The 23,275-nt window shown below is 47.8% G+C and overlaps 1 protein-coding gene across 2 annotated transcripts in view; it reads right to left on the reverse strand.

The window, feature by feature from the left end:
- The window catches only part of LOC121549275 (protein Mpv17), a 61,633-nt gene extending 39,163 nt beyond the window's left edge, over positions 1-22,470 (reverse strand). The window contains exons 1-3 of one of the 2 annotated variants that reach the window (XM_041861134.1): positions 22,405-22,470; positions 21,552-21,637; positions 6,540-6,655 (exon numbers count right to left, since the gene is read on the reverse strand). In XM_041861134.1, coding sequence (XP_041717068.1) covers positions 6,540-6,655; positions 21,552-21,624 — 189 coding nt within the window. In that variant the 5' untranslated portion in view covers positions 21,625-21,637; positions 22,405-22,470. The remainder of the gene's footprint in view (positions 1-6,539; positions 6,656-21,551; positions 21,638-22,404) is intronic. The other variant, XM_041861135.1, reaches the window with a different exon arrangement.
- Positions 22,471-23,275: the final 805 nt, after the last annotated feature.

The raw sequence follows: 23,275 nt of genomic DNA on the forward strand, positions 1-23,275 counted from the left end.
CCCCTCCCCTCTGTCTGTCCTTGATTGCAGGAGTGAAGTCTGGTGTGCGGGAGTCAGGGTTCCAGCTGCAGCTCATTCACCATAATCACCTCAGCCTTTAAGACCCGGTCAAACTTTCCACTCATCGTCAGATCATAGTCAAGACAACCATGTTAGTCTCGCTGCCGACTCAACCTGTCTGTTTTCGCTCTTGTGTTTTTTGGACTGTTTATTTACTTTTTCTCCTGTGCCACAGATATTTGGAACCTGACTCCTGCCTCCGCTTCACTCCTGCCACCACCATCCTGCTCTCCACTATCGGGCCTCTCCTTTGGACTCACCACGGACACTAGGACATTACGGTACCACACCTGCCCTGACCTGGATCTGTACCCTCCCTGTAACCTGGACTTGCTCTTCCCCATTTATTGGAAACCTGGACTATTGAACATTATAATAAACCTGTTAAAACTTCTCTGGCTTGGTGTACTTGTCTGCATTTGGGTTCTATCCAGTTAAATCATAACAGTATGATCTGACCAAACGATGAACCCAGCAGACAGTAGCTCGGATACCACCCCAGAGTGCACTCAAATTTGGACTGCCATAGCCAATCAGGGCATTCTACTTGGCCAACATGATACCCTGTTTAAGACGATTGCTGAGGACAGTCAGGTGCTGCTTAATCAGGTTCAATTACTCACCAATCAAGTGTCTGTCCTTACTACCCCTTCAGCCCAGATCAGAGAGCCTTTTGTTCCTGCTCCAGAGCGCTATGACGGGAACATGGGAACCTGTGGCGATTTTTTTGACTCAATGCTCGTTAGTGTTTGAACAACAGCCCCTCACCTACGCCTCAGAAAGAGCCCGTATTGCCTACCTTATCAACTCTACTAGCGGTTCCGCTCGTGCCTGGGGATCCGCGGTCTGGGAGAGTCAGTCGGACATTTGCAACGCTTACGTGGCCTTCACCACGGAGATGAGGAAGGTTTTTGACCACCCCGTACGAGGCAAGGAGGCTGCGAAACGGTTGTTTTCTCTTCGGCAGGGGGCTCGTAGTGTGGCGGAGATGGCAGTGGAGTTTCGGACTTTAGCAGCAGTGAGTGGTTGGAATGACGAGGCATTACAAGGAGTGTTCATCAATGCTTTGTCTGAGACTTTAAAAGATGAATTGGTGTCATATGATGAATCGCCTACGCTGGATAATCTTATTTCACTCACTATCAGGTTGGATAATCGGATTCGGGAGCGCCGCCGGGAGAGGAGTGTTAGTTCCAAGCAACCTGTCTGTCATCAACAAACTCCTCCCTGCATCGTCCCCTACGGAGAGAGCCGTGTCTTCCCGAGTCGATACGAGGAGCACTGAACCCGAAGCCATGGAGGTGGGTCGTGCACGGTTGTCCTCAGAGGAGCGTGCACGTCGTATTCAGGCTCGGGTCTGCCTGTATTGTGGAGAAGCTGGTCATTTCGTTCCTTCCTGCCCAGTTCGTCCGGGGAAAAGGGCCGGCTCATCATTTATGGGAGAAGTTTTGGTGAGCCGAGCAGCGGATTCTTCCTCTTCTCCCCGCATTCTGCTCCAGGCATCCCTCCAGTGGCAGTCCCAGAATTTCTCTGTTAGTGCGCTGATTGACTCTGGTGCCGACGAAAGCTTTTGGATAGAGAGTGGGCTCAACAAATGGATTTGGAGACTGTTCCTATGGACTGTCCGCTGCAGGCTAAGGGTCTAAATGGACAATTGTTGACCCGCATTACCCATCAGACTGTTCCTGTTTGTCTTAGAGTGTCGGGAAATCATCAGGAGAACATTCAATTCCATATTATCGACTGCCCACAGACTCCCCTGGTCCTTGGTATCCCCTGGCTCATAAAACACAATCCACACATTGATTGGGTGACAGGTAGCATTGTTTCATGGAGCACATTTTGTCATGTGAATTGTTTGTGTTCTGCTCAGACTCCTGCCAGTACTGTGCCTCAACCTCCACTGGAGTCCATGGATCTTTCTGCTGTTCCTGACGTGTATCATGACCTGGCATCCGTTTTCTGCAAACACAGAGCTACTTCTCTTCCTCCTCACCGGCCCTTACGACTGCGCCATTGACCTCCAGCCAGGAGCCCCGCTCCCCAGCAGTCGCCTGTACAATCTCTCCCGGCCGGAGACGGAGGCTATGGAGAACTACATTCGGGACTCCTTGGCGGCAGGTATTATGCGTCCTTCCTCGTCACCTGTAGGAGCGGGATTCTTTTTTGTTGCTAAGAAGGATAAGACCCTCAGACCCTGTATTGATTACCGTGGACTTAACAACATCACCATTAAGAACAAGTATTCTCTGCCTTTGATTAATTCTGCTTTTCCCCTCCTTCATGGTGCTACCATCTTTACGAAACTGGATCTACGAAATGCGTATCACCTGGTGCGCATTCGTAAGGGTGATGAATGGAAGACTGCCTTCAACACACCCTTGGGACATTTTGAGTATCGGGTTATGCCTTTTGGGTTGTCTAATGCCCCTGCTGTTTTTCAGGCACTAGTCAATGATGTCCTTCGGGACATGTTGAATCGGTTTGTTTTTGTCTATCTGGATGATATCTTGATTTTCTCAGAGTCCTCCCAGGAACATGAACTGCATGTGCGCCAGGTGTTGCAAAGGTTGTTGGAGAACAAACTGTTTGTGAAGATGGAGAAATGTGAATTTCATGTGTCTGAGACCTCTTTTTGGGTTACATCATAGCTCAGGGGGAGCTGCGGATGGACCCAGCTAAGATCTCTGCTGTCACGGACTGGCCAGCTCCCTCTACCCGCAAACAACTTCAACGATTCCTGGGGTTTGCGAACTTCTATGGGAGGTTCATCAAGGACTACAGCCGCATTGCGGCGCCACTCACCGCTCTCACCTCCATCTCACGACCGTTCGCTTGGAATGAAGGGGCCGAATCAGCGTTCGAAGAACTGAAACATCGCTTCGCCTCGGCTCCCATTCTGATGCAGCCGGACCCCGACCGCCAGTTTGTCGTGGAGGTGGATGCATCCGACACTGGGGTAGGTGCAGTGTTGTCACAACGTTCTCCTGAAGATAACAAACTGCATCCCTGTGCTTTTCTCTCAAGGAAACTTTCTCAGGCAGAGAGGAATTATGATGTTGGAAATCGTGAACTGCTCGCCGTTAAGCTGGCTCTCGAGGAGTGGCGACATTGGTTGGAGGGCGCGAACAACCCTTCATCGTTTGGACGGATCATAAGAATCTGGCTTACCTCCAGTCAGCGAAGCAGCTCAACCCCCGTCAAGCCAGGTGGGCACTATTTTTTGGGAGATTCAATTTTTCTCTGTCTTACCGTCCTGGGTCACGCAACGTCAAGCCTGACGCCCTGTCTCGTGTTCATTCGGCTGTTGATACTGGTAGTAACCCTGAACCCATTTTGCCTCCTACCTGCAGTATTGCAGTCATCACATGTGACATCGAGGGGATTGTTAGACAGGCTCAACATCATCAAGCTGACCCTGGGAGGGGTCCTCCTAACCGGATGTTTGTCCCTGAGTCTGCTCGCTCCCAGGTACTTCAGTGGGCTCACTCGTCTCCCCTTACCTGTCACCCTGGAGTTTCGCGGACCCTTGACTTTGTGCGACGGAAGTTCTGGTGGGCCACGATGGAGGCGGACACTCGAGCCTTCATTGCTGCTTGTACGGTATGTGCACGAAGTAAAAACTCCACCCAGGCCAGCGCTGGTCATCTACGACCTCTACCTATACCCAGCCGGCCCTGGTCGCATATCGCTATGGATTTTGTCACTGGACTTCCCCCCTCATCTGGTAAGACTGTCATTCTTACGGTGATTGATCGTTTTTCTAAGTTCGCTCATTTTTTGGCCCTACCTAAACTGCCCACTGCCAGAGAGACGGCTGATATTTTGGTTGAACATGTGTTCCGCTCTCATGGTCTACCCACGGATATTGTCTCTGACAGGGGTCCCCAGTTTGTCTCCCAGGTGTGGAAAGCTTTCTGTAAAGCTTTGGGCATTACATCCAGCCTGTCCTCTGGATATCACCCCCAGACCAACGGGCAAGCCGAGAGAGCGAACCAGGAGATGGAGACCGCACTTCGCTGTGTCACTGGGTCTAACCCTGGGTCATGGAGCTCCATGCTCCCCTGGGTGGAATATGCTCATAACACCTTGACTAACGCTTCCTCTGGTTTGTCTCCTTTTCTGTGTGCTCTGGGTTATCAACCTCCCCTGTTCCCTTCCCAAGAGAGGGAACTTGCGGTACCCTCGGTGCAGTCCCACATGCGCCGCTGCTGCAAGGTCTGGAGGAAGGCCAGGGTAGCTCTGTCCCGAGCTTCGGCGTACATGCAGAGGCAAGCCAACCGTCACCGGTCCCAGGCTCCCGGTTACTCTCCTGGTCAAGAGGTATGGCTGAAGTCACGGGACCTTCCATTGAAGGTGGAGTCGAAGAAGATGGCGCCTCGTTTTATAGGACCGTTCAAGATACTGTCTATTGTTAACCCCTGCGCGGTTAAGCTACAGCTTCCTGCCTCCCTACGGGTTCATTCCACCTTTCATGTTTCCCAGATTAAGCCTGTGTCGGTTAGCCCTTTGTGCCCGCCCTCTCGTCCCCCCTCCTCCGCCCAAGATCGTGGGTGGGGGTCCGGGTCTACACTGTCCGGCGACTTCTGGATGTTCGCCGCCGGGGTCGTGGTTTCCAGTACCTGGTGGATTGGGAGGGTTATGGTCCTGAGGAACGTTCCTGGGTGCCCAGGAGCTTCATTGTGGATCCTGCTCTGGTTCGTGAGTTTCATAGGTTACATCCTGATAAACCCTGTCGGCCGCCAGGTGGCGTCCGTAGAGGGGGGTACTGTTAGGCCTACTGCTGCTAGGTAGCTCTCTCTCTGCTCTCCCCCCTCCCCTCTGTCTGTCCTTGATTGCAGGAGTGAAGTCTGGTGTGCGGGAGTCAGGGTTCCAGCTGCAGCTCATTCACCATAATCACCTCAGCCTTTAAGACCCGGTCAAACTTTCCACTCATCGTCAGATCATAGTCAAGACAACCATGTTAGTCTCGCTGCCGACTCAACCTGTCTGTTTTCGCTCTTGTGTTTTTTGGACTGTTTATTTACTTTTTCTCCTGTGCCACAGATATTTGGAACCTGACTCCTGCCTCCGCTTCACTCCTGCCACCACCATCCTGCTCTCCACTATCGGGCCTCTCCTTTGGACTCACCACGGACACTAGGACATTACGGTACCACACCTGCCCTGACCTGGATCTGTACCCTCCCTGTAACCTGGACTTGCTCTTCCCCATTTATTGGAAACCTGGACTATTGAACATTATAATAAACCTGTTAAAACTTCTCTGGCTTGGTGTACTTGTCTGCATTTGGGTTCTATCCAGTTAAATCATAACATACGGTGAAGCATGGTGGTGGCAGCATCATGCTGTGGGGATGTTTTTCAGTGGCAGGGACTGGGAGACTAGTCAGGATCGAGGGAAAGAGGAACGGAGCAAAGTACAGAGAGATCCTTGATGAAAACCTGCTCCAGAGTGCTCAGGACCTCAGATTGGGGCGAAGGTTCACCTTCCAACAGGACAACGACCCTAAGCACACAGCCAAGACAATGCAGGAGTGGCTTCGGGACAAGTCTCTGAATGTCCTTGAGTGGCCCAGCTACTGGAGAGACCTGAAAATAGCTGTGCAGCGACGCTCCCCATTCAACCTGACAGAGCTTGAGAGGATCTGCAGAGAAGAATGGGAGAAACTCCCCAAATACAGGTGTGCCAAGCTTGTAGCATCATACCCAAGAAGACTCGAGGCTGTAATCGCTGCCAAAGGTGTTTCAACAAAGTACTAAGTAAAGGGTCTGAATACTTATGTAAATGTGATATATAACCGTTTTTTATTTTTTATAAATTCTACAAACCTGTTTTTGCTTTGTCATTATGGGGTATTGCGTGTAGATTGATGAGTGGGGGGGGGGGAAACGATTTAATCAATTTTAGAATAAGGCTGTAACGTAACAAAATGCGGAAAAAGTAAAGGGGTCAGAATATTTCCAAATGCACTGTATAGCCAAGATATCGTTACAAATTGTGTATTTATTATTACGTGTTATTACTTTTCTATTATTTCTCTATTTTCTTTCTCTCTGCATTGTTGGGAAGGGCCCTTAAGTAAGCATTTCACTGTTAGTCTACACCTGTTGTTCAAGAAATGTGACAAATAAAATGTGATTTGATTTAAGCCCACGCTACCCAGCTGTTCTCTCACTCCTTCAGAGACCTACTCATACCTACTTGTGGCTGCTATTGACGCACAGTCATAGAGCTGTTCCCCTTTAACAGCTGGCCAATGGAGTGTTTGTGACAGCACATGATCCTCTCCATTTAACATGACCCCAAACAAACCTCTTCTCCCTTGTGTGTGTGTGTGTGTGAGAGAGAGAGAGAGCACAACCCAATATGCATGTGTGTAGTACAAGTGAAGTCAAGACTGATACACTGACACTAACCAGTCCTTTGAGGTGAGACAGTGAGATAAAAGAGAAGAAGAGCGAGGAAGAGGACTCACGACGAAGAAGAATCCGATGCTCATCATCTTGGCCGTCCGTATCACGTTGTGATTGGCTAGACCCCGCCTCTCAAGCACCTGCTGGGAGATGACATCACCCACCCCCACCAGCGTGCCTGCAGGAGAGAGAGAGGGGAGAGAAAAGAGGGAGGGAGGTGAGAGGACGTGAGAGAGGAGGGGTAGAGAGTGAGAGTGTGAGTAACAGAGAAGATCATTGGGATGCGGTCATCTGCCACTCTGTGCCAGCAGTCTGCGGACACGTGCTTAGACAGACACATGCCAACCGGTGACGGTGCCAACGACAGACAAAGCAGTAGAAGCCCATTCAAAGACATCAGCCACCATTAACCATTAATCCCCTGTACACCTACAGACCTTCACATGGTTCAAAGACTGATAACATCAGACATCACTACTGATGATTATCAGACATAATGTACCTAAAAATAATCAACATTGACTCACCACATGCACCACTACTGTTATAATTGATTTAATGAGTGTACTATAATAAATCTCTATGGTTTGAGACATAAATAAATAGACTGTAGTTACACTGTAGCAGAGGAATGGTTAACTGGGCATTGGTCCTACTCTACACATGTCCACTCTACCCAAAGATTGTCAAATTGACATTTTTGCTATTTTGCCTACGCTCTTATCCAGAGACTTACAGTTAGTGCATTCATATTAAAAGGGAAGATTAGGTTGCTGTTAAACATTTTGATTTGTTTCATCCTTCCAACTAAAAGTCCCAATACAACATATCACTTTACATTTGTATTTTGGGAGAAATTTATATTCAAATCCGAATTTGACTGAAGTCATGTTGGGAAAGCGTTCGGAAAATGATGTCAAGAGAAGAACACACAAGGGAATACACAGCAGGAGTGAAGCCACTGTCCACAAGGGAATACACAGCAGGAGTGAAGCCACTGTCCACATAAGACCTAGTCCTCCTATTGTTTTTGAAAAATATTTTTGCACTCTGAATAAAGCCAACATATGATATGAGCATATCCTGTGTTTTCTTTATTCTGTCTCAACAAATATATATATATTTTTACCACATATAGCACACAGGCTTGTAGCATAGCCCCTTTTACACCCCTGCTGGCTTACATTATCCCTAATAGCTAACCACTAACAGCCTTGAAACACATCACTTATTAGGAGCATTTGTTTACTGTTACACAAAATCAAGATAAACCTTTAACATTACAGTAGACACTGAACGTCTATAACCAAACTGACTAAAACACTGTTGTTGGCCAATGGTAGCTATAGCTAGCCACATGCTAACCTGAGTGCTACTAGTAGCTAGCAGCAGTAAATCCAGGTAAATGGCTAACACAAACATTGGCTACCATGATATCCTTCAAGTTATATTGGCCAATGAAGATCAGGCAGTTCAGCAAAAATAAACACATACCTTGAAATAAACAATGACATTAATCCGATCGGTATTTAACCACTCATTTCCAAAAAACGTGCAGTATTCTGTTGATGGAGTTGTTGTAGCTAGCTTGCTAGCTAGCTTATTCCTAGCCCTTGATCATGACTCTTAGTTCCATTACATTATACATAAGAGTCATTGGACGAAGGCGTCTTCTGTAGGGGGGAGTTTTGTTAAGAGCCGTGATGCTTGGTCTGAACATTAACACACATTAAATTCATACACACCTTTATATGGTTAGGGTTAGGGTTCCCACATGTCAGGGGCTGATGTGGATGCGGTGTTGGAGTCAGGCGCAGGACACAGAAGCTTAGTTGATCCGACTTTAATAGTCACAGGAGCAAAATACAAATCCAACGGGCCTCAACAAACAGGAGGCGAGCGAATACGCAAAACAGTGCGTAAAGTGTGAAAAGCACTAACAACAAGAAAACAAATAACCTACACCAACGGACAGGCGTACAACAACACACAACTACAAACAAAACCAAAGGAAACTTATAGGTGACATAATCAATACGAGATATGGAACAGGTGCACTAATCAGACAAGACCAAACAAACATAGATAACATCAAACGGTAGCAGCTAGTACTCCGGGGACGACGAACGCCGAAGCCTGCCCGAACAAGGAGGAGGAGCAGTCTCGGCGGAATTCGTGACAGTACCCCCCCCTTGACGCGCGGCTCCAGCTGTGCGCCAACCCCGGCCTCGGGGACGGCCAGGAGGACGTGGAGCAGGGCGCGTAGGATGACTACGATGGAACTCAGTCAGGAGGGATGGATCTAAAATGTCCCTCCTAGGCACCCAGCACCGTTCCTCCGGACCGTACCCCTCCCACTCCACGAGATATTGTAGATCCCCCATCCGACGTCTCGAATCCACGATGGACCGGACTGAGTACGCCGGAGCCCCCTCGATGTCCAGTGGGGGCGGAGGGGTCTCTCTTATCTCACTCTCCTGGAGTGGACCAGCTACCACCAGCCTGAGGAGAGACACATGGAATGAGGGGTTAATGTGATAGTCTTTAGGCAGTTGCAACCTGTAACACACCTCATTCAATCTCCTCAGGACTTTAAATGGCCCCACAAACCGCCGGCCAAGCTTCCGGCAGGCGAAGGGGCAGGTTTCGAGTCGAAAGCCAGACTCGATCTCCAGGGGCGTAGACTGGACCCTCACTGCGGTGGAGGTCGGCGCTCGCCTTCTGCCTGCGGATGGCCCGCTGCAGATGTACGTGGGCAGCGTTCCACGTCTCCTCCGAGCGCCGAAACCACTCATCCACCGCAGGAGCCTCGATCTGGCTCTGATGCCATGGTGCCAGAACCGGCTGATAACCTAACACACACTGAAAAGGGGTCAGGTTAGTAGAGGAGTGGCGGAGAGAGTTCTGAGCCATCTCTGCCCAGGGGATATACCCCGACCACTCCTCCGGCCGGCCCTGGCAATAGGATCTCAGAAACCTACCCACATCCTGGTTCACTCTCTCCACCTGCCCATTACTCTCCGGGTGGTAACCCGTGGTAAGGCTAACCGAGACCCCAAGCGTTCCATGAACGCCCTCCAGACTCTAGAGGTGAATTGGGGACCCCGATCAGACACTATATCCTCAGGAACCCTGTAGTGCCGGAAGACGTGGGTGAACAAAGCCTCAGCGGTCTGTAGGGCAGTAGGGAGACCCGGCATTGGAATGAGACGACAGGCCTTAGAGAACCGATCCACAACGACCAGAATAGTGGTATTCCCCTGAGAGGGGGGAAGGTCCGTGACAAAGTCCACCGAGAGGTGAGACCACGGCCGTTGTGGAACGGGCAGGGGTTGTAACTTCCCCCTGGGCAGGTGTCTAGGCGCCTTACCCTGAGCGCACACCGAGCAGGAGGAGACATAAACCCTCACGTCCCTAGCCAATGTTGGCCACCAGTACTTAACACTAAGGCAGTGCACTGTCCGGCCAATACCTGGATGTCCAGAGGAGGGTGACGTATGAGCCCAATAGATGAGACGATCACGGACCTCGAGCGGCACGTACGTCCGACCCACTAGACACTCTGGGGGAGTAGGGTCGGTGCGTAACGCCCGCTCAATTCCCGCACCGACCTCCCATACCACCGGTGCCACCAGACAAGACTCCGGCAGTATGGGAGTGGGCTCAATGGACCTCTCCTCTGCGTCATACCGCTGGGACAGGGCGTCTGCCTTACCGTTCTGGGACCCTGGGATGTAAGTGATCTTAAAAACGAACCGGGTCAGGAACATGTTCCACCTAGCCTGACGAGGGTTCAATCTCCTCGCTGCCCGGATGTACTCCAGGTTACGATGATCAGTCAGAATGAGAAAAGGGTGTTGAGCCCCCTCAAGCCAATGCCTCCACACCTTTAGGGCTTGAACCACGGCTAACAGCTCCCTGTCCCCTACGTCATAATTACGCTCCGCCGGGCTGAGCATTTTAGAATAAAAAGCGCAGGGACGGAGCTTAGGAGACGTGCCGGAGCGTTGCGACAGTACTGCCCCAATCCACCTCTACCTGGAACGCTAAAGTGGGTTCCGGGTGCGCCAGCACCGGAGCCGAAGTGAACAGGTCCTTCAGTTTACGAAACGCCCTGTCCGCTTCAGCCGACCACTGCAAACGCACCGGGCCCCCCTTCAGCAGGGAAGTAATGGGAGCTGCTACCTGTCCAAAACCCCGGATAAACCTCCGGTAGTAATTGGCAAAACCCAAAAACTGCTGCACCTCTTTAACAGTGGTTGGGGTTTGCCAGTTACGCACGGCTGACACCCGGTCAATCTCCATCTTCACCCCTGACGCGGACAACCGATGACCCAAGAAGGAGATGGACTCCTGGAAAAACAGACATTTCTCTGCCTTGACATACAAGTCATGCTCCAACAGCCTACCCAACACTCGGCGCACAAGGGCTACATGCTCGGCTCGTGTAGCAGAGTACACTAGGATGTCGTCAATGTACACTACCACTCCCTGCCCATGCAGGTCCCGGAGGATCTCGTCCACAAATGATTGGAAGACTGAAGGAGCATTCATTAACCCGTATGGCATGACAAGATACTCATAATGACCTGAGGTGGTACTAAATGCCGTCTTCCATTCATCTCCCTCCCTAATGCGCACCAAGTTATAAGCGCTCCTGAGATCCAGTTTTGTGAAGAAACGCGCTCCGCGTAATGATTCAGTCATACTCGCAATCAGAGGTAGAGGGTAACTGTATTTCGCAGTGATCTGATTGAGACTACGATAATCAATACACGGGCGCAAACCTCCATCCTTCTTCTTCACAAAAAAGAAACTCGAGGACGCAGGGGAAGTGGAGGGCCGTATGTATCCTTGTCTCAGGGACTCAGCTATGTATGTTTCCATAGCCGCCGTCTCCTCTTGAGACAGAGGATACACATGGCTCCGCGGAAGTGCCGCACCTGTCTGGAGGTTTATCGCACAATCTCCCTGTCTATGAGGTGGCAATCGCGTCGCCCTCGTCTTGCTGAACACGAGTGCCAAATCCTCATACTCAGGGGGAATGTGCATTGCGGGCACTTGGTTCGGACTCTCCACCGTGGTCGCCCCAACGGAAACACCTAAACATCGCCCAACACACTGGCCAGACCATTCCTTGAGAGCCCTCTGTTGCCACGAAATGGTGGGGTCATGGGTGATTAACCAAGGAAGCCCCCAGCACCACGGGATACGCAGGAGAGTCAATGAGGTACAACTGAATAATCTCCTCATGACCCCCCTGCGTCTTCATCTTTAGTGGCGCTGTGACCTCCCTAATCAACCCAGATCCCAACGGGCGGCTATCTAGGGCATTGACAGGAAAGGGTGCATCAACGGGCAGGAGGGGAATCCCTAACTTAGAACAAAATTTCCGATCAATAAAATTCCCAGCTGCGCCTGAATCGACTAGCGCCTTATGCTGGGAATGAGATGCAACCTGAGGAAATACCACAGGTATACACAAGTGAACAACAGAGAGCTCTGGGTGAGTGGGCGCCTACTCACCTGAAATGACCTCCCCAGTGCGCGACCTGTTGTCTCGATTCCTTGGAGACCCTCCCCAGCACCTAGCCGCAGTATGTCCTCTACGGCCACAGCTGGTGCAGGGGACGGCCCCCCTCGGGTTCTCTCTCCTACTCTCTCTAGCGCCAGCACCCCCAAGCTCCATTGGGCTCGGCTCGGAGGTGCTGGGGGATGGAATGGACGGCCCCATCTCGGGACGTCCGCGGGTGGCCAGCAGGGTATCCAGACAGATGGACATGTCCACTAGCTGGTCGAAGGACAGATTGGTGTCCCTGCAGGCCAGCTCTTGACGAACGTCCTCACGCAGGCTACACCGATAGTGATCGATGAGGGCCCTCTCATTCCACCCCGCATCCGCCGCTAGAGTCCGGAAATCCAGGGCGAACTCCTGTGCGCTCCTCTTCCCCTGTCGGAGGTGGAACAGACGCTCCCCCGCCGCTTTACCCTCAGGAGGGTGATCGAAAACTGCCCTGAAGCGGCGGGAGAACTCCACGTAGCTGATGGTGGCGGCGTCTATTCCCCTCCATTCGGCGTTGGCCCACTCCAACGCCTTGCCGGAGAGACAGGAGATGAGGGCGGAAACGCTCTCGTATCCCGAGGGCGCCGGGTGTATGGTGGCCAGGTAGAGTTCCACCTGAAGGAGGAACCCCTGACACCCGGCTGCGGTGCCATCATACTCCCTCGGGAGCGAGAGCCGAATCCCACTGGATTCCGGAGCTGGTCTGGTGGGGCTGGCCGATGGTGGTGGTAATGTAGGAGGAGGTGTGGGCACGCCTCCCCTTTCCCATCGGCGCAGGGTGTTCATTACCTCCTGCATGGCGGAGCCGAGTTGCTGGATCATGGCGTCCTGGCAGCTGACCCGATCCTCCAGCGACTCAGTCGCCGCCGCTGCTCCTGCTGACTCCATTGTATGGTGTGTTGTTCTGTCAGGGGCTGATGTGGATGCGGTGTTGGAGTCAGGCGCAGGACACAGAAGCTTAGTTGATCCGACTTTAATAGTCACAGGAGCAAAATACAAATCCAACGGGCCTCAACAAACAGGAGGCTCTGGCTGGGCCACTCAAGTACATTCAGAGACTTGTCCCGAAGCTACTCCTGTGTTGTCTTGGCTGTGTGCTTAGGGTCATTGTCCTGTTGGAAGGTGAACCTTCACCCCAGTCTGAGGTCCTGAGCGCGCTGGAACAGGTTTTCATCAACGATCTCTCTGTACTTTGCTCCGTTCCTCTTTCCCTCGATCCTGACTAGTCTCCCAGTCCCTGCTGCTGAAAGACATCTCCACAGCATGATGCTGCCACTACCATGCTTCACCGTAGGGATGGTGCCAGGTTTCCTCCAGATGTGACACTTGGCATTCAGGCCAAAGAGTTCAATCTTGGTTTCATCAGACCAGAGAATATTGTTTCTCATGGTCTGAGAGTCCTTTAGGTGCATTTAGGCAAACTCCAAGCGAGCTGTCATGTGCCTTTTACTGAGGAGTGGCTTCATCTGGCCACTCTACCATAAAGGCCTGATTGGTGGAGTGCTGCAGAGATGGTTGTCCTTCTGCAAGGTTCTCCCATCTCCACAGAGGAACTCTAGAGCTCTGTCAGAGTGACCATCGGGTTCTTGGTCACCTCCCTGACCAAGGCCCTTCTCCCCCGATTTGCTCAGTTTGGCTGGGCGGCCAGCTCTAGGAAGAGTCTTGGTGGTTCCAAACTTCTTCCATTTAAGAATGATGGAGGCCAATGTGTTCTTGGGGACCTTCAATGCTGCAGAATGTTTTTGGTACCCTTCCACAGATCTATGCCTTGACACAATCCTGTCTCGGAGCTCTACAGACAATTCCTTCGACCTCATGGCTTGATTTTTGATCTGACACGCACTGTCAACTGTGGGACCTTATATAGACAGCTGTGTGCCTTTCCAAATCATGTCCAATCAATTTAATTTACCACAGGTGGACTCCAATCAAGTTGTAGAAACATCTCAAGGATGATCAATGGAAACAGGATGCACTTGAGCTCAATTTTTTGTATCATAGCAAAGGGTCTGAATACTTATGTAAATAAGATCTTTCTGTTTTTTATTTTTAATACATTTGCTAAAATGTCTAAAGACCTGTTTTCGCTTTGTCCTTATGGGGTATTGTGTGTAGATTGATGAGGATTTTTATTTATCTAATCCATTTTAGAATAAGGCTGTAACGTAACAGAATGTGGAAAAAGTGAAGGGGTCTGAATACTTTCCGAATGCACTGTACATTTATTTTACACAAGCACTCAAATCCATTGAGGTGATTTAGCAAAGGCTGATTATCATGATTTAGAGTCACATGTAATAAAACAAAACATTTAAAATGTTAACATTTGTCCTTTGGCCTCATCAACAAAGCTCTGACTGAATGAGTAATCCTAAAATACACTGGTCCTGTAAGTCATTGTCATTGGAGGCCCTTACTGCCACACGTCGGGATTACTGACGCACTGAAGTGTGTCTGCCCCGGTCACACAGGATAGGTCAAACCATTCAGAAGCTCCTTGCTCTGTAAATACATCTGCACTCAAGAGAGAGGAGTCAATGACCACTGGCCACAGTGACTGATGGAAACTGATGCCATTGCCAGATAGGCCTCAGTAGGATATGATTGTGTCCTGCATGTGTGTGTGTATGTGTACAGTGTTTATGGGAGATTATTTTTGGGTATCTCAGATTGTTCTGGCAATTCTCACATAGTAAACTTAATTGGGTGACATGCTTTGTACATTTGTATCACAAACCATTTTTGAGGAAATCATGATGAAAGTGGACATTTTAGGCACTTTTCAGACCTATACATGCTTCATGTAAGACCTTATTATCAGCGAACCCTACATGATACAGACAACATCTTGGTGTCATTATACTCCTTATAGTAGCGGTCGGAAACAGGCGGCCCGATTAGCGATTTTTTGTTTAGGGTCCAAAAATACTGAAAATCACCAGGAATTTGGCAAAAAATTAGTTTAATTTAGAATGTCTGTTCCCAAATATTCCCACAAATAAATAAAAAGTCTCAATGTAATCAAGGTATGAAATTATTGCTATTTCAAATACAATCTCTTTTTGGGTTAAGTTGTGGTCAATTTGAAGTGTACAAATTATCATAATTATTTTCTGGCCCCCTGACCATTCGCTACGACAAAAATCGGCGCTCTGCTAATTCTAAAGTTGTGATAAATGTTATGAGCACCACCAACACAGTGAATGGGAAAATGGATTCAAAGTGAACTCCCTCTGCTGGTAATTTGCTTAATGTGCAATCCTAATGGGGGGCTGTGACTGGTTAATGACCTATAACAGGCATAGTCATTGCGCGTCTCATGAGACGCATGCGTCTGTCGACAACTTAATTGGCAGCTCATGGCAATATTCTGAATGAATGTGTTGTGTTTTTCATAGTCAGCTGATTGCGCTGTTGAGTTCATAGAACCCGATATCCGCTAACGGAGCAGTAAAAGCAGTTTTTAATGCTTCTGGTGCATCTTCAAATAGTTTTCTTCCTACAAATTTGCCTCAAGATTTTGAACGGTTGGAGCTATTACTGACTATGACCTCACCCCATTCCTGAAGGCAGAGACTCTCAGGAACACGTATGTGGAATCCTGCTGTGCAGGACTCGTTTCTTTAGACTGAAATATACCATTACCTGATTTTACATATCTTTGTGCTATAACTTTTATTGAGATAATGGCAATAAGGTCAGATTCAAATTATTTTTTACATATTTGTTTTTGATACCCCCAAGTGACATAAAATAGAGAGTCCGAGATTAAAATAGCTTGATAGTCCATGTTAATAGTATCCTAAATATAATGTATGAATCCATTTGACTTACTGACCCCCCCAACCACCATTCTCCGATTGTTATGGTGGCTCGCCCGGTGATTTTGTTTAAAAAAGTGTCTCCCTCAGAATTATTAGTGACTACCACTAACCTAGAATGTCAATTTCTATGTATAAAAAGGGTCATATCATTAAAAGTACCAGAGAGCCCACTTTGGAAAGTTGACGTGTTTGAAGAGCATATTTGTTAAGAGTAACAATTAGCTAAATCAAAAAGGGTACTTTTGATATAATAATATTTTTTATGTTGAATAAATTAATGTGAAAATGTGTATTTCAGAATCTAAACATACTCCATACTAGCTATAAGGAGTATAATGTCACCAAGATGTTGTCTGTATCATGTAGGGTTCATGGATCATAAGGTCTTACAGGAGGCATGTATAGGTCTAAAAAGGGCCTAAAATGGCCACTTTCATCATGGTTTGCGATACAAATGTAAAAAGCATGTCAAACATCCTTCCTCCCAATGAAGTTTCTAAGTGAGAATTGCCTGAACAATCTGAGATACCAAAAATATTTTTGGCCTACGCTGGCCTGGAATCGCCCGTGCGCGCGTGACCTCCTGTCAACACACACAGGGAGTGCCAATCAAGAAGACAGAGCTGTCACCTCCAATCTGTTGGAAATGTCACGGGTCCTATTCCCTTCCGCTGTCCAGAGGCTGGCTGGACTTGGGGCCATCGATCCCCTCGCCCCCACGCGGGAAGGAGGGGGGACAAACATACACATGCATTATTTATACATGCTTAAACAAACAACGGCCTGCATGTCTCTGCGGAGATCAGCTCATATGGGAAATCTACAGCAGAGGATGCAAACATTTGATTTAGGAGATGCATTGATGAATATGACTGAGCGAGATTGGTTGATGATAAACACACACACAGACACACACACAGGACCTGGGTCAGATGACTACACGTCAATTAGATAGACAACAGCTGACATTTTTCCAGGCTAAAAAGTGTGGTTTCTTTGCGGGGTGTGTTGTTTCCGCTTTCGACAAAGAGTTGTGAAAACGGTGACTCCTAACTTGTTATGATGCAGCATCTAAAATAAGCTCCTCTCCACCATGTCTCCGACTAGAAAACTTCTGAGTGGAAAAACATTTCCATCAATACTCTGTACAACAAGCAATACAGGCACAGACCAATGTGTTCTGCCTTTGTTGACATCACAACAAGAGACAAAGCAACACAAATTTGTACTCTCTGCGTAAAAAAAGTAGCCAGTATCTCGTTAGATATGAGCACAAGCCAATTTCAGGCTCAAAGCATTCCTCTCTGTGACACTCTCTCACTGGCAGGTCTGAAGAGTCAGATAAATGCCAGCTCTCACCCAGCAGTTAATGAACAGAGTCATACTGATACAACACCTGTGGAGATAGAGCGGGTTTCATGGAGGTTCGTAACAGAGGAAATTGTGGATTCTTGTAAACAACTTTTGGCAGACAGTAGGCCTACTAGATAAAGGAGTACACAGTGTGTATGTGTTTGTTTGTGTGGGGTGTATGTGTGTGTGTGTGTGTGTGTGTGCTACCTATCAGGAGGAATAGAGTTGAGCAGCCCTGACTGTGGGCAATGGGACAGAAAGACAACAGGGGAAAGGGCTGATGAGACACCATGGAGAGGGAGAATCCCCTCCCCTACATTTTAACATTTACATTTGAGTCATTTAGCAGACGCTCTTATCCAGAGCGACTTACAGTTAGTGAGTGCATACATTATATATATATATTTTTTCATACTGGCCCCCCCGTGGGAATCGAATCCACAACCCTGGCGTTGCAAAACGCCATGCTCTACCAACATCCCCTGCCGGCCATTCCCTCCCCTACCCTGGACGACGCTGGGCCAATTGTGCGCCGCCCCATGGGTCTCCCGGTAGCGGCCGGCTACGACAGAGCCTGGATTCGAACCAGGATCTCTAGTGGCACAGCTAGCACTGCGATGCAGTGCCTTAGACCACTGCGCCACTCGGGAGGCACAGAGAGGGAGAGATGGGAGCGTATTAGACTACCGCCTAGTGACCACACCTCCTGTCTGTCTCTTGGGAGCGCTGCCTGGGCCAAAGCTTACACCTCTAAACTCCAGAACAGCATCCTGTTTAAGATGCAGGATGACTAGGCTAGGACTTGAGATGCATGACTCGGTGAGGAGTGAGGACCATGACTGACACACTGACAGCCCATCCAGCCACTGACGGCAGAGCTACAGAATGTGTGTTTCTGTTTTTAGCTTGGCCATTGTGAAATGATGATGCTGTGTGGTGCAGCGGGGACTAAGGAGTAAGGAGAGAAAATGGCCTGGTTCAAAAACAGTTTGGTCTGGGCAATGTGAGCTTGACTGGCCCCTCAGGCCACTCCTCAAACAACACACAAACACTAAAGCGTACGTGCGCGCGCGCACACACACACAGACACACACACAGGACCTGGGTCAGATGGCCCTCACCTCTCATGGTGGAAATGAATGGAGGGACACAGTGGGGAGGGACAGAGAGACGAAGGAACACAACCTGAGGGGGAAATTGATGGACAGGGGACACACACACTCATTCGAGAAAAGGTTGATCACAAACTAACCTGATCAAACCATGGAGAAAACTGAGTGGACCATATGCTCTCAGATTTGCAGGGAGGGGGTAGTGAAATGTGGCTAGATTGGTTTGGAATCAGGCCATGGTGGAGCCCCAGTCTACGGACCCCCAGCTCCATCAGCAAGAGGATGAGGTGTTGTGCTTCTCATGTATGACACACTAAGCAAGGAACTTCACCTGAGGTCAGCTCAGACCTGCCTCTATCTCCCACAGCCAAATATCATATTTTAAAACGGACATTGGGCCTTAATAATAATGTTTACCAAGGCAAACAAGCCCTCTTTGTATGATCGAACTTTTCCTTAAAATGTCATGGAATAACTAATAATGGCAGATGGATCCGGCAAAATAAACGACTGGGAAGAGGGTGGAACCTTTCATGTGCTTTTACTGGAGCATCTACAACTCACCCTTAACATAATGCACGCACACAAACACCTTCACAGATCAGATTAACCTAGATCTATCTGAGCGGACTGTGTCCTTCATTGTAAACTTTTATTGTAATAACTGGCCCTTTAAGAACAGAACAAAGCAGCCATAAACCTTGAGAAACCCAGGAGTTATCAACACTACTTGAGCTCATCCTTAAACACAGCCAGCCACATAGGCATACACTCATACAACTACCATGTATCTTTTGTAAGGTCCTTTGTGAGTGTTCAGTGATGGAAAAACATCTTGTTTTCTCCAAAATGTAATACCATATCTATCTAGCTAATAGCCACCAACTGATGCCCACTGAGACATGGTACGGTAGCTAGTCAAAGGGTGCCAACGAGCTTCCTCTCCCCTCCCTTAGTGAGAGTGCTGATCTCAGCACTAGCTAGCTTGGCAGGCTGGCTGGCTGCGGCTCCAGGGGCCCGTCCTTGAGGGAGAGCCAGAGCCTATAGAGGCTAATGGTGATTGACGTGGCCCAGGCTAAGTGAAGTGATCTGGGGAAGAGTTGGCAGGCGTTCCCCATGGGGCCTGATGGTTGTTCCACTGGGGAGGGAGGGGACCCACTGAGCCCTCAGAGGCATTTAACTGATGAAGCCAACCCAGCCTGACCCATCCCATCCTGGTAGGAGTACCTCTCAGGATCCACACTCACAACTTGACTTTGAGATTCAACTACTGCTACCGTAGCTCACTGGTGTCCTGAGATCTCCCTTTTTCTCATTCAGTTTGTTCGTTATTCAATCATTCATCCATTGTTCTATCCATTCATTGACTGACTGATGTCAGGTACTGAATTCCATGTATCATACAGGCTAGGTAAGCAGACCTAGAGCTAAGCTAAACAGAGGTCAGTAAAGTTTGGGTGTGTCTGCAGTTGCTGTGTCTCTGCCTTTTTAGAGCAGATGTTCATTTGTCTCTGAGGTCTGGGAGTCCCCTCAGTGGGGAGAACACATACACTCGTTATATCTCCTTATCTGGTGCCCTCTCTCACTCTTCTGAAGGTCTCCAGTGCACTACAGTACATACAAACTGCATTTCCACACAGCTACAGTAGCTAAATGTAAACCAGTACACTATCTCCCTTCTCTCTCTCTCCAGTGAAAACTAAGATGATGAGTCACTCTTCAAGTCAGACATCTTGATTACATAAATGTTCACCCTGCCTGCAACCCCTTAACCCAGCTGCCTATGAAGGTCACTAATGCTTCTTATTACAACCAGTCTTCCCTGTACCGGATATCTCCTTCAAATCTATGTGGACACATTCCAGAAAAATATAAATAATCAATTAAATTGTAATCTCATAACACACCTTTGTTTATAATGGCAAAGAAGAGAGAGGACAGCTCTGCCACTGCCAGGCTTCTAGGCGGTTTGACACTGGCGGCCCTTATCCAATCAGTGAGGCTATGACTAAGGCAGGGGCGTGGCCCTTCCCTAATTAGCCAATTGTTTCTCCTAGTAACAAGACAAGTGTTGAGGCATGAGATCAGATTGGGAAAAAAGCCGACTGTGTCCTTTGGATAGTTAGGCCTACTTACTGTGGTGGGAAAACAAAACACTCGTAATAGCATCCAGTTTTCATCATCCCAAAAAGGTTGATTTAGCAGGCAGTCTCATGTAGCCTTGGCAGCACCTTGGCGTGTGGTTGTATAAATAGGGATGTTGTTGACGTTTCCTCTCTGAATTGTTATCGGTCACACAGACACAGCTTTGCCTCCGAGAGGAGAAACACCAAGGTAACAAATAGGGGGAAATATCAAAGCCTTTTTACACTGACAGTGACAATATAGACTTGGCCTACCACTGAAGTATATGTTATAGAGGATTGAGTCAGCCAAATATTCCTATCAAATCAGGGTGAAATATCTGACCAAATATTGATTAGATTTAATAGGCTATCAAACCAAGGCTGGCACCAAATCCTGACATTTCCATCACCTCAAGGACCTATAGGCTAGTGAGGGTAATGAAAAGACTGTTCTTCACTGCCATCTTGTGTTAACAGAAGAAAAAAAACAGTGTGGGCATGTAAATGTTGGTTAATCTGACACTTCAGCATCATAGGAAAAACACCTCTACAAGAGGACTTAATACAACTATATAGAAGGAGAACATTATGGTTTGCCTGTCTTCAAGGCAAGTTCCACACTTATGATTAAGTCATATTTGCCTAGATCCTCTGATTAGTAGTCACAGTGCTTCCTCTGATGTTTGCCACCACAAGCTACACTGTCACTGAATCAACAGGAAACATGTCAAATATTTACAGAATACAGACAGGGTTCCATTTTAGGGTACAGCACATATTGAACAACCCCATTCAGACCACGATCTCTCATCCAACAACCCCATTCAGACCCTGAGCTCTCATCCATGAGCCATGGAATAGGGGGATTGCATTTGTAAACATTTGGACAGACACAGTCCGTGAGATGGATTTGACCTCCGAGCTGAAAAAGCTGAAGCTGCTGAAATCAGGTGAAAGCCTCAGACAACATTTTGGGGGAAATTGTCTATCTTTGGGGGAAATTCTGGGACTCTTGACAGGGGCTTTGCTGTAGAGGGGGACAGTGGACATAGTGTAGTCACTGCAATGTAACCTAGTGTAGTGGGTGTTTTCATACCGGCTGTGATTATCTGGACAGTCCATGGACGCCTGGTCATCAGAGCCTGGTAGGATCTCCACAGGCCCGCCATTCTCCGCTCTATGCTGGAACACAGACAATCTAGTCAGAACCTCTTATAACTGGTCAGAACCCATATGCCTTGCCTTGTCATCACCTGATTGATTATTGTGTGTGGACATTGGTAGTTCAATATATAACTTTAGATATATGAGACATTACTATTTTCATTATGACAATATTATGACTTTTGAAAACAGCCAATGGTTGGGTGATATCAGTTCAGTTTCTTGATATCACTAAGTAGACAACAAAACGTTTATTTACTAATAACATGGACGAAGTAACTGCGGCCATATGGAAAATGTAGGCTAGCCTACTATGCAGCTCATGCAATCGAATTACTGGCAGGCAGACAGATGAATGACACGTGCTGCCACATAACGTTCCCCGCATTACATGATCACGGGGGGAGGGAGCAAAATTGGATTTGGACAACTCTACTACACTGTAACTAACTACCGCTAGCGATATCAATATGAAGTGTACGCAGTCATATTTGCCGTACTTAATGTAATCCTGAGAGTGACACTATTCTATCTTTATTCAACATAAAAACCATGGTTCCTAGTCAACCAGACGTAAAGCATCCTAATCCTAGCCTTGCAACCTCATTAACTAGCTAAATTACTCTCTGGAGTTCTGCCACTAACGTTACTCTGCCACCAATAAGAAAATTGTCATGCAAGTCTAACATTCCAGTCAAGCCAATCATATCTACATAATAAAAACGGTACAACTAGACAATGAAAGTGTTACAAAGAGAAAGAAGTAGAATAAAACGTTTACATGCCTGCCTTAATACAGATCCAACTGAGACACACACACAGACTATTCTAACCGACGTCACTTCCACAACAAATACAGCATCAGATGGATTATGTCACCCTCTGGTGGTGCAAGGCTAACCCTATGAGAAGTGACCAACATAGTGACGCTGAACTTCTGTCCTTGATTTCTCTTTTCAAGTATTCAGTTCTCTCTCACACACAGACAGTTGAACATGAATAGGGTAACACAAAACAAAAACATCCAATTCATATTATTTTATTGTTTCTTTGGACATGAAATGATAACATGAAATATTGCAATGTTTTGTGTGTGAAGATTCCTTTTTGCTAAGGGAACAAAAACAAAAAAAGAACAGCCCAATCAAGCCCTGTCCTTACATCATTATTTTTTAAAATGTTGAATCAACAAAAGGCACACCCCAAAAAAAATCAAGATTCATGGAACATTGTTAAGCATATACATTTAACCAAGCTGTGTGAACCACACAAGTAGATATCCAGTAGTAACCAGGCACCCATGGACAGTTCAAGCTATACAAAACAGAAATGCGGGCGATGTAACGGACATAGCTAAAGCTATGGAGATCCAGCAAAGACAACCAGTCTCCCTAAAGGAAATACATAAACATGTTTTTATTATATATACACACAACTTGACAAATATGGAACACTATGTTTACCGTCCAAATGTCTCTGAGCTAACAATATGCATATGCATTGTTTTGGCAAAAAATGCCTGAGGACATCTTTTGGATCCTCTTTAAGACACTATATTTAAACACTCATAAAGCCACTGAATCCTCAAGGTTCTGTCTTGCATCCTGTAACTATGAAGGCCAGAAAACATAAAATATTTAAATTGTCAAGCTGGTC

This window comes from Coregonus clupeaformis, chromosome 33 (genome assembly GCF_020615455.1).
Source record: "Coregonus clupeaformis isolate EN_2021a chromosome 33, ASM2061545v1, whole genome shotgun sequence".
In the NCBI taxonomy this organism is placed as follows: domain Eukaryota; kingdom Metazoa; phylum Chordata; class Actinopteri; order Salmoniformes; family Salmonidae; genus Coregonus; species Coregonus clupeaformis.